Genomic DNA, 11,328 nt, shown 5'->3' with positions numbered 1-11,328 from the left:
TGCCTCTGCTCGCCTGCACCCCTGTGCCTTAAGTGCACGACGCTGTGCTGTCTTCCCTGTGTAGCTGCCTGTTGTCAGAAAAGTTGGAACTTTGTGAACGCTGCCTCTCAGATTGAGCAGAAATTCGAGTTCAAAAGTTTCAGAAGAAAGTGCAGACAACTTCTTTCTTCAGTAGATATTGCAGGTGGTTTTGCATGCTGATTTTAATCCCCCCCTTTATAATATTGCTAATAAGATCAAGCGATACAAATGTCTGTATTAGCACAAAATAAAACTATAGTAAAAAAATGAACATTGATACACCTGTAACTAGGATCCAAAGCACTCTCATTAAAGTTCTCAGGCGTTAGTGCTGTGTGACACCCCTGGGTGCTGTTAATTGGCAACAAAGTCAGTAAATGCAGAGCTCGGCATTCCTTATCCCCCGCCCTGCTGTCTACACGGTTTTTTATACCGGACAGTCCCTTGCTGCTAAGAGTTCCACTAATTTCTCTTCTTCCCGTATGTGTAATGATGTGCCGGTGCCTCCCGGGGTGATTTTCGGCGCACGGGTAGGCGCGCACAGGATGGGACTTAGGAGCCACAGCCTTAAGCAGCCTTCCAAGCTGCTGTGCTGGGCAGCGCTGCTTCCCGAGCCGCCCTCCCTTCTCCACACTGCATTTACTGATTCCGTATGGCGAATCGAAAAGATGTCCAGCCTGATGAAAACCCATCCCGGCAGAAACGGAGCCCGTGGATGCCATCTGCCCGTACGTGCCGGTGAACGATCCTGCGGGCAGCACTCCCCCTCAGCCTCCATTCCCGCCGCGGTGCTGAGCGCGGGCGGGAGGCGGCGTCCCGCGGGCGCCAAGGACGGGCTTTAAGGCTGAAATAGGGGAAATCCTGCCTCAGACAAGACGGCTGGCAGCACCCACCCGGAGCTCCTTCTCAGCCTCCTGCAGGGAAGGCCGGGTCTGGTGGCGGAGCGGTTCCCGCCCGGCCCGCGATACAGCCTGTGCTGGGGACACAGCCAGTGCTCGGGACACAGCCAGTGCTCGGGACACAGCCAGTGCTCGGGACACAGCCCGGTCCCGGCACACAGCCCGGTTCCGGGACACAGCCCGGTTCCGGGACACAGCCGATCCCGGCACACAGCCCGGTTCCGGGACACAGCCGATCCCGGCACACAGCCAGTGCTCGGCACACAGCCCGGTTCCGGGACACAGCCCGGTTCCGGGACACAGCCGATCCCGGGACACAGCCAGTGCTCGGCACACAGCCCGGTTCCGGGACACAGCCCGGTTCCGGGACACAGCCGATCCCGGGACACAGCCGATCCCGGGACACAGCCCGATCCCGGCACACAGCCCGATTCCGGGACACAGCCGATCCCGGCACGCAGCCGATCCCGGCACACAGCCGGCTCCAGCACTGCTGTGCGGAAGCAGTTCCCGGACACTTTTACCTCAGGCACTCGCCGGACACCCCGGCGCTCGCACGACGGTCAGGCACAACGGAGGATGTCCAAACGCGGGGTCCTGCCACCGGGCAGGACCTCGCCTTGCGCGGGCCAATGAGCTAAGAGCGCGCCGCGCAGGCGCACACCCCTCTCTTCCGGCGCTGACCATGGCGGACAAGGAGTGAGTCCCGTCCCGTCCGCGGCCATCCACCTCCATCCACCGCCATCCGCCGCCATCCGCGGCCGCCGCGCCGCCCGAGCCCTGCCCGCGCCGTCTCCGGGGCCGCCGTGCCTCCGCAGGGGCTGGGAGGGGAGGGAGCGGCGCGGCGGAGATGGAGCCGCCACCGGCCCGGCCCTTCGGCAGGCGGTGGCTGCGGCCGCCGACCCTCTGCGGCGTGGGGAGGGAGGGCGGGCCCCGAGCGCCGCCGTGGCCGGGAATGTGGGGCCGGGGCGGCGAGTTCCTCCCGACTGGGCGAGCCGGCAGGGCTGTGTTGGGGCTGGAGCTGGGAGTGACTTTGTGTCGGGCTGGTGTAGGCGCTCGTTAGGGTGACTGTGGCTCTATAAACGCTGTTCTGACAAGTTTTGTCGTGTCTAAGAGTTAAAAATCTCCGGGACGAGAGGGAAGGGGGCACAAAGTGATGTTTAGGAAGCTCTACCTGAAGTTGAGGAGGAACTTCCTTTCCATACGGGTGACCACGCACTGGAACAGGTTGTCCAGGGAGGAGGGACCGGATGACCCTCTGTGGTCCCTTCCGACATCACCCACCTGTGATAGTCTGAGCAAGCTGAGAGTCCTGTCTAATAAATGCCACGGTACTTCCAAACAAGCTTTTCCTGTTCAAGCACCTGTTAAAATGTATATTGATCAGAGATAAGTTATCATGAAACAACTTTGTTTTCTTAGCAAGGGAGGACAGTCTTTGTGGTTGTAACCTACTTTACAAAACAGTAGTTACGGTTGTGTGCAGCTGTGGTTAGTCTGTCAGGGTTTCTTGTCTGGTACAAAAATGTGAATGTGTAGGTTCTGAAGCAAAAAAATCACCCAGTTCAGTCCCAGGGAGCTGTCCCGGGATGCTCTTCCAGGCCTGGGAACAGTGAGGATGAGGAAGATGCAGTGAAGTGGCTCAAGGTAGCAAGGCCTGCACACATGTTATGTTTGAGAGTTTTGATGTTTGCACTGCCACTGAGTTTCTTTCTACCAGCTAAAAGCTTTTATTTCTGTTTCCACTTAGAGTAAAGAAGGTGCCCTCTGTGCCCGAGAGCCTGCTGAAGAAGCGGCAGGCCTATGCGGTCATGAAAGCCAAACGTCAGAAGAAGATTTTGGCTATAAAAAAGGTGAATATCCTCTGATCCCCTGACTCAGATTGCTTATCTGCTGCAGTAGCAGCTGCTGCTACTCTGATGCAGTACAGAAATTCACAGTACGGTGATATTTTCTTTAAGTTTTGGACTAAAATTACGTTGATCAGAGAGAAGTTAAAAAACATCTCTCTGATGTTTTTTAGTGGCTGATAACAAAGTTCTGGGCAGAGTTAAGAGCAAAGTGTACAGCTGCCTGTAATGTACAGGGCAAGAGGTTATAGGCTTTGTAAGGGGGAGCTTGATGTGTGATTAGAGAATCCTAGAACTATAGGAGGTTGGAAGGGGCCTTAAAGATCACCTAGCTCCAACCCCTGTGCCCAAGATCCAGTCACACCTGGCTTTGAACATGGTTAGGGTTGGCCCATCCACAGCTGCCCCAGGCAACCCATTCCAGTGTCTCACCATCTTCACAATACAGCATTTCTTCCTTATGTCTAAGCTAAATTTTTTGTTTTTCAATTTGTATCCATTACTATTCATCACCACAGTGCTGATGAGGAGTCAGGAATGGTAACATCGGTTGCTGTGTAACAGCTGGCCAGGTTCTCTGGAGCATCACTGAGGGTTGTTGTGAGCTGTGTGATACTGATCTGTGTTACTTGGGGGAAGTTCTAGAACATGGCATGTTACTCGAAGGTGATTTTCACGTGTTAAAAGGCATTTTGTAACTTTAAGCAATTTCCAATTTATTGCAGTACCGCAAGGCACAAAGGAAGCTCATCTATGCAAAAGCCCAGGCTTACCACAAGGAGTACAGGCACATGTACAGGCAGGAGATCCGTATGGCCAGGATGGCCCGGAAAGCTGGCAATTACTACGTCCCAGCTGAGCCAAAACTGGCATTTGTGATCAGGATTAGAGGGTAAGGTTGTGTACAGATACAGGCAATTTTATGTTTAAAATTACTGACTTTGGATTTCCTGTTACCTTTCTGTGTTGAGGGCTTAAATATATCAACAAGGTAAGCTTTCAACCAGTGGCTTGAGAAGTTGTTGGTAGATACTGTACATGCACTTGAGGAGTGTTTAAGGGCTAAATCATTTTGCTGCCTACTGTCTTTAGGAATACCTGATTTTTAAGAAGACAAGGCTGAAAATACATGTAGACAATTATTCTTTCTCACCTTTATCTTAATAAAATTAGATGCTCTATTCCCAAACATTCTGCTGAGCTGTTCTTCAAGTGTTTGTTTTGTTGTACTCTGGTAAAGTGTTCAGAAAACGAAAAAATAGGTGTGATTGGAAGAATTATGTTTAGGACAGTGCAAGGCTAGTTCTAAATTGTTTCAGTATGGTACTTAGTTATTTTCATGGAAATGGATGTTTTAACTTTATACTGAAATGTATAGCAATAGTAAGTTAATTTACTACTTTGTGTAGTTCATGAAATGTGTTTTTGTATGGGAACAGTGCTATTGTGTTTAGAGGTTGTTTTTTAGCCTGATGCCTAGCTACCTGGGATGTTGATAATTCAGACTGTTTCACTTTCTTCTCCAGTACCAACGGTGTCAGCCCTAAGGTTCGCAAGGTTCTGCAGCTTCTTCGCCTGCGGCAGATTTTTAATGGCACCTTTGTAAAACTCAACAAAGCCTCTATCAACATGTTGCGGATTGTTGAACCCTACATTGCCTGGGGGTGAGTGAAAGGCCCAAGGCCCAGTTGTACCTTATCAGGGTGCAAGTGTTGAGCAGGTTTTGCATTTTGCTATGCTGGACTTGCGGGGTTTTTTATCTTTTGTGTGCTTTCCTGTCTTTGAATTGAAAACATGGTTAATGCAGTGCTTGAAAGGTAATGGCTGCTAGGTATGATTGCACTCTCATACTGGTGTTCTTGGCAAGTTGGTGTGGGATTTGCTTCTCTCTTGCTTTTGTGTTTACATGTGGGACATGGTGAAATGATCTTTAGTTGTTTGGTGTGGAAGTCCAAATCAGAGATGTTAACGTTGTCCTGGAATGTAGCTGGCAAAGACTTAAAATTGTTTTTTTGAACGTAACTGTTTTGTTTCAGTTACCCCAACCTGAAGTCCGTGCATGAGCTGATCTACAAGCGAGGTTACGGCAAGATCAACAAGCAGCGCATTGCTCTGACTGACAACCGCCTGATCCAGAAGCGCCTTGGTAAATTCTGCTGGGCAAAACGGGAAGCCAGCTGCTCACCTTGGGGTGATCAGTGCTGAGCTGGGCAACTGTCCTTAGGTGTCACTGGAGTACACCGGTTAGCTAGGATCTCTACTTCTGTCCTAGTTGTTTAATAAAAAGTGAACTGGAAGCAACTTCAATCATAAAGTATTGAAAGCAGTTGTAAAAAATCAAATTTTAGCCTTTTAAATTTGTAATGTTAAATGTAACCTCTTGACCTTTATGGGGTCAGTAGGTCTTTGAGTAAAGAAAAAGTGCTGTAGCATGAAAGAGTCATCACAGCTTTGAACTTTCAGACTTTAATATTAGATATTTTGTTTTTTACTTTCGTTATCTGGTAAACAGACTTTTAAAACTTCTTGAAAGAACTAGGTAGTGATCAGTGTATTTAGGAAAAGCAAAGCATGATGAACATTTGGGATACAGGCTGCTCTGGGAAACTCCCTTCTCTTGCAGTCAAGCCAGAATGAGTGAAAGTGACCACTCAAGTCTCTGCCTTTTTTGGCACTTGATTTGCATTTTTCTTCAGATTAGGCTCTGTCATGCGTATTTCTTTTCCTGTGCTGTGGATAAATATCTTAAAGATACATGTATTCTGTTATTTTGTTGTAATCCCGTTTAAGCACTGTGTTTTACAAGAGTTAACTTGTAACATATTGCTGAAGATTCTGGAAAAGCATTAAGGAAACATGCTGTAGCATTTATTCGGTGGCCTAATTTAATAGCTAGTGAGTTTCCCTCAGTTACACATTGCAGTGGTTTAGGTGTATTTAATGTAGCTTTTCTCCAAAAAACAGTGGTTTCCTAAGATTCAGTAAGTGCGGGTTGTTTTTTATTGTTCCTCACTGCTGGCAGTAAATATTTAACAGTTGAAACTGATGCCTCTTGCCAAGTGTGCCATCTAAATGTTGACTTGGCTGCAGCTAATCCATTTTAATTGGAAAAGTCAATCATTCAGTTTCACAACAAAGTGAGTGGTTTCTGACTTCCTGAAGTTTATCAAAATAAGTAGGAATGACAGTAACAATGTGATAATTTTTATTTTGTTATTGACCAGTGCCTCTGAAGTCTTTCTGAAAACTGTGTCTGAATTTTAGGAAAGCTTGGCATCATCTGCATGGAAGATGTGATCCATGAAATTTACACTGTTGGCAAGAACTTCAAAGTTGTGAACAACTTCCTTTGGCCCTTCAAGTTATCCTCTCCTCGGGGTGGAATGAAGAAGAAAACAATCCACTTTGTGGAAGGTGGGGATGCTGGTAACAGAGAAGACCAGATCAACAGACTCATAAGGAGAATGAACTAATGGTGAGATACTGCCCAAGGCAATCAACTGTTCAGCTCTGCAGGCTGCTGTCATTATTTGTCAGATATTCACATTTAATAGATGCTCACTCATTCTTGGGTGGTACCTACAGTATAAAGCTACTTGAACAATATATTGTTCTGGTTTTATTTTGGAAGTCCTACTAATGCTTAACCATTCGGGAAGTTAAACTGTCAGTGCCACTGATATGTTTAGGAAATACAAACATTACCAATAACTTGTTTTAAAGCCTTGTTTGGTTTTGTGTTGGGAAGCCTTGAGATCTTGGCTAAAGCTTTCAAGCCTCCTTAATAATCTGTTAATATGATTGAAGTCTTGTGATTGCAAGTACCATGTTTTTTTCAGGTTTTCTAGAAAAGCCTGATTAGCACTGGTCTAAAATTTCAGCTTGTTAGAGCTTCAGAATTGTTCATTTAAGGCTTTCCTGTATAGTGACCAAGTTAGTAATTTTGAAAGACTGATTTGCCCATTTGAGTAGTCTGTTAGTTATAAATGAGAAAGTTTACTAACACTTAAAGTGATTTAACAGTGACAGCTGAGTCCTAAAGGTAGGACCTACTCCAAACAATGTCTTACCTGTTGTCACTCTGCTCTTCCTGCTTTGGTGAGAAGTCTCTGCCATTCAAGCCAATATGTTTTTCAGAGTTCTTGTATTTCGCTTTGCTTTTTAGACACTAAACTATTAACACTAAGTGTTGCCCATATCTTAGTTTCAGTCAAATATCTTTTTGGTTTGATGTGTATGCTAGAATTTAAGAAAACTTCATTGTCTTAGGATATTTGGAAGGGATATCAAACAAAAACCTAATTTTCCCCAAACTTATTCCTCCAAAGTCAAAATGGTTATTTCAGTTGGTTTGTTGGGATTTGTTTGGCTTAGGGTTTTTGTGTGGTTGTTTTTTTGGGGTCCTGTTTTCTTCTAGATCAGATATGCAGTTTACTTATGAATTTCTAGCTTCAGAGGATTGGTTCATAAAAAATGGGTAGTGTTGTAACTTTACAGTTTAAAACGGGGGCAGTTGCATTTGGATAATTCAGAAATTTTCTAAAATTCGGAAAGTAAAGTGTATGAAGGAAAGGCAGTTTTATGTTGTTTTGTTTTGCTGTTGTGGTTTTTTTTTTCCCTCAACTCTTTTAAAACTACTTTTACAGCCAAGGCACAGCAAATAGAGCTCATTGGAGTCTGCTTTCTGTCCAAGGAGCTAAAGGAGATCTAGGAGATACTTTCCATTAGATTGACAGCATTAATTCTTGAAACCTTTTTCGTAGGCTGCCGATTTCCTCAGTTCAAGCTTCTTGCATGTTGTGCTGTTATCTCACATGTGTGAAGTCAGCAGAGTTTTAAAGCACCACTGACGTGGCATGTGGAAATTGCAACTTCAAGAAAATAGTTCCTTACAGGGGACAGTGTTCTTGAAAAGCCTTTTAGCTCAACTATGGAAAGATGTTGGTAACTGAGGAGCAGAATTGCTGTAACGTTGGTGCTTGAGGTGATGCTAAGTTACTCCCACTACTATTCTTCTAGAAATTTTGCTGCTGGTGGCTGAAACTTGGAAGTTCAGTACTGGCAAATGTGTCCTTGAAGCTTGGTGCATAGCCAAGGCTGAGGAGGGCTGTATGCTCCTGTCTAATTTCTGAGCATGATGCTGTTTTTAATGGAAACACTGCAGCTTTTCTGTCGGTATAGGTCCTAAACTCTATCTCCCCTGGTAAAGGAAAGACAGATGTGTACTGGTACTGTTGTTTTCAGGAGCCTTCCTGGAGATGGGAAGCTTCTAGTTCACTATTGCAGTTGTTGGAAATGCCTGGGAGAGTTGGTGTATTGGCAGAGAAACAAGGGATATTCATTCATCTAATTGCTCATGTGTTACACTGGACTTGTAGCTCAGCATCCCATATAAGTGGCATACATTAGAGCTTTACTTCATCTTTTAATTTAGAAAATGACCTTGCAGTTTCTTATTTTATGCTTATAAGCAATTGTTATGCTTTTCCTGCAAACAAAATCTAAGATAACTGATCTTGTCTCTTCAACTTTCTGCTGTTGTGAATGGAGCACATGTTTATAGAAGAATGTTGTAGTTTCTACTGAGGTTGTAGATTCTGCTGAGGGCAGACTAGAGTAGTAGGTTCAGTACTGGCAGTACTCTCCGGGTAATGTCATTATGAAGGGCTGTTTGTCTAATTCTTATTCTATTTGTCACTTATTTCTTAAGTGATAGTCTCAAGTGAGTGAAAAAATAGACTTCCAGTACTGATTCCTTCATATAGACTGGGAGGAAGGAGCATAGTACTTGAAAGCAAATGCTGACAATCAGTATTGACAACATACTGAATTTCATCAATTTTTCAAGCAAACTTTATGGAAACTGGACCCAAGTCAACTTCTTTGCTTTCTTTTTTGTATGTGAACAGTCTCTGAAATGTGCCAAAAATGAGAGTGCAGCAAAAGTTACAATATGCACAATGTCTTGGCATGTCTTTAAATATTAAGTATATGTATCAGTGGTTCAAGACAGAAATTCTTATCCTGTTAGGTCTGGTACTCAAAATCTGTTTTCAGTGAAGAGATGTTAATGTAGAAATTAGTTACCGTGTGTGAGACTACTGCAGTCTTAAATAATGTGTTACTTTTTCATGTGGCTAGAGTTGTTTCAGATCTACATGTGCCTAATTATACCTTTTTCTTCTTTGCCTTGCAGGTAAAGATGCCCAGCTGCAATATTTCAAAGTCTGGTCTGTTAATAAAACAATCTTGCACAAAACAGTCTGTTGTCTCAATTGGTCTCTTTTTGTGATCCTCCTCTGAAGTGGCAGATTCAGTTTGAAGTCATGTGTTTCAGAGCCATAGTTTGAATTAGCAGTAGATGTATGTATATAGATACTGCTTAACCTTCATTTGGAGGAAAAAAATTTGGAAGGATTTGTGCAGGTAACAGGTGAAGTTTTAAGTTGTAACAATAGATGACAAACTGAGCTGTGTGCTGTTGTTGAGCAAGCAGGGTTCCTGCTTAGTTGTAGTGTGCTAGAAAGCTGTGTGAAAATCTTTATGTAAAGAAGCAACAAGTGTAAATCTGTTGTTAACATCTTAAGATCAGAGAATCATACAGTGGCCTGTGTTGGAAGGGATCTTGAAGAAAAAAATCTAATTTCAATGCCCCTACCGTGAACACCTTTCACTAAACCAGGTTGTTTAGAACTCCATCCAACCTGGTCTTGAGCACTTCCAGGAATGGGGCAACCACAGGTTCTCTGGGAAGCCTGTTCCAGTGCCTCACCATCCTCACAGTAAAGAATTTCTTCCTAAAATCTATTCTCAATTTGAAGCCATTGCCCCTTGTCCTGTCCCTACATACCCTGTTTAAAACGTCCCTCGCCGTCTTTATTGTAGGCTCCCTTCAGGTGCTGAAAGGCCACAATTAGGTCCCCATAAAGTCTTCTCTTGTCCAGGCTGAATAATTCTGATTATTTTAGCCTTTCCTCATGGGAGGGGTGCTCCATCCCCCTAATCTTCCTAATGGCCCTCCTCTGGACTTTCTTCAATCAGTTGATGTCCTTGAGGTGCTGGGGAGCTCTGAGCTGGATAATTCCAGCTTTGAGCATCTATCTTCAGGTATTTTTTACCAAAAGGAAGCATAAAATACTTAATAAAATAATTTTTTTTTTCACATTCAACATAATTACTCAGTTTAATGACATGTGTTTACAGTGTTAGACTGCAGATACTATAAAGTGGAAGAGCACAGTATTCATGAGTATATGAACAGTTGCTGATAAATGTGTAGGTGTAGCAGAGAACAGATCAGAAATTCAGGGGCTGGTAAAACACATAACTGCATTCAGACTGATTTCTCATCTTGCAAGCACTTCATTGGAGGAGTCTTAGCTTGCTGAGGCATTTGGTGCAACAGATCAACAAGTTGTGTCTGCTCTGACTGAAATAGGCAAGCTATATTAAAACTGCCAGTAAAGGAGCTCCATATGAAATTTGCTGTCAGTGATTTTTGTGACAATTTCTGCAAGAGCTTATTTCTGCACTTCAGTTTAAAGTAAACTTAACAACAATGGTAGTTTATTAAAAATTCTCAGAAGCTAGTTTTTCAATAGCATGGAAATTTATGATGGCAGCTTAACTAAAAATAGTTGAGTGCTTTTGTTTTTTGAATGTGTTTGGACATTGGCAAAAGAGCTGAGCATCGGTCACTGGGTCAGTGTTTCCAGCTACTTGAACAACAGTTCTAAAACCAGAACTAATAATTTCCCTATTGTGAGCCAAGCTCCAAAATGTAGTAACGCAGCTGCCTGTGCCTAAATACGAAAGTACCAATACCTTAATCCATTTAAGCTAAATGCACTAAATCAGAAAAATTTAGCATTTCCTTAACAGCTATTCACTGCAAGTAATGGGACTACATGCTTGAAGAGGTTTAATGAGTCAATGAGTTGGAAACCATAAGTGTATTTCATTAGGCATTTTCATAAAGTGCATGATAAGCTGTTTTACAAGGAAGAAAAGCATTTTTGTAAAGTTGCTGGATGAAGGGAAAAAAAAACTGGTGAAAATTACAATAATCACTTTGCATAATTAATGGAATTGATTTTGTAAGAGTACAGTCTTACTTCAGTTTAGAATTGCACCAACAAGCAATGAATTTTGCATGTTGGGGGAGGATGTACCCAAGAAAAGTCAGTTGACCTTGGTATCCCTGTTCATTTGTTTCAGTTGGTAGTGTGTTCACTACTTCCATACAGCATTTTCACTTATTTTCCTCTGACTCACACACGTGTTCTAGTATCTTAACTCATTTTGCACATTTTGCAAAAATAATAAAGCCATACAAATGGATCACAGACATTGTGTGATAGGTATAGAGCATAAAATATTAGCTCATTAATCAGTTCTGTAGGACCTTGCTTGTCTGACAAGAGTGCCCTATAGGTCCCAGATTTTGTTTAAAGGAGTACATTGTAAAGCATTAGTGAGGAGAAAGTTAATTTGGTTTTCATGGTACTTAAGCAACTCATTTTTCTTGCCTGCCTCTGAAATCCTCTTTCAGGTAACAG

The 11,328-nt window shown here is 43.6% G+C and overlaps 1 protein-coding gene across 1 annotated transcript; it reads left to right on the top strand.

Annotated features, from left to right (window-relative positions):
* The first annotated feature begins 1,582 nt into the window (after positions 1-1,582).
* On the top strand, positions 1,583-9,034 carry RPL7 (ribosomal protein L7). Its single transcript, NM_001159737.1, has 7 exons — positions 1,583-1,619; positions 2,671-2,773; positions 3,496-3,662; positions 4,297-4,434; positions 4,807-4,916; positions 6,035-6,245; positions 8,967-9,034. Exons 1-6 carry the CDS (start codon positions 1,606-1,608, stop codon positions 6,241-6,243), a joined length of 741 nt encoding a protein of 246 aa, NP_001153209.1. The 5' UTR covers positions 1,583-1,605; the 3' UTR covers positions 6,244-6,245; positions 8,967-9,034.
* Positions 9,035-11,328: the final 2,294 nt, after the last annotated feature.

Source organism: Taeniopygia guttata, chromosome 2 (genome assembly GCF_048771995.1).
Source record: "Taeniopygia guttata chromosome 2, bTaeGut7.mat, whole genome shotgun sequence".
NCBI lineage: Eukaryota > Metazoa > Chordata > Aves > Passeriformes > Estrildidae > Taeniopygia > Taeniopygia guttata.
Note: the sequence above shows the minus strand (reverse complement) of the source record. Positions and strands in the feature narration are given on the sequence as shown.

Coding starts and splice junctions, on each gene's coding strand:
- RPL7 (NM_001159737.1), top strand. Junction 4,435..4,806: donor GAACCCTACATTGCCTGGGG/GTGAGTGAAAGG, acceptor GTTTTGTTTCAG/TTACCCCAACCTGAAGTCCG. Junction 4,917..6,034: donor CCTGATCCAGAAGCGCCTTG/GTAAATTCTGCT, acceptor TCTGAATTTTAG/GAAAGCTTGGCATCATCTGC.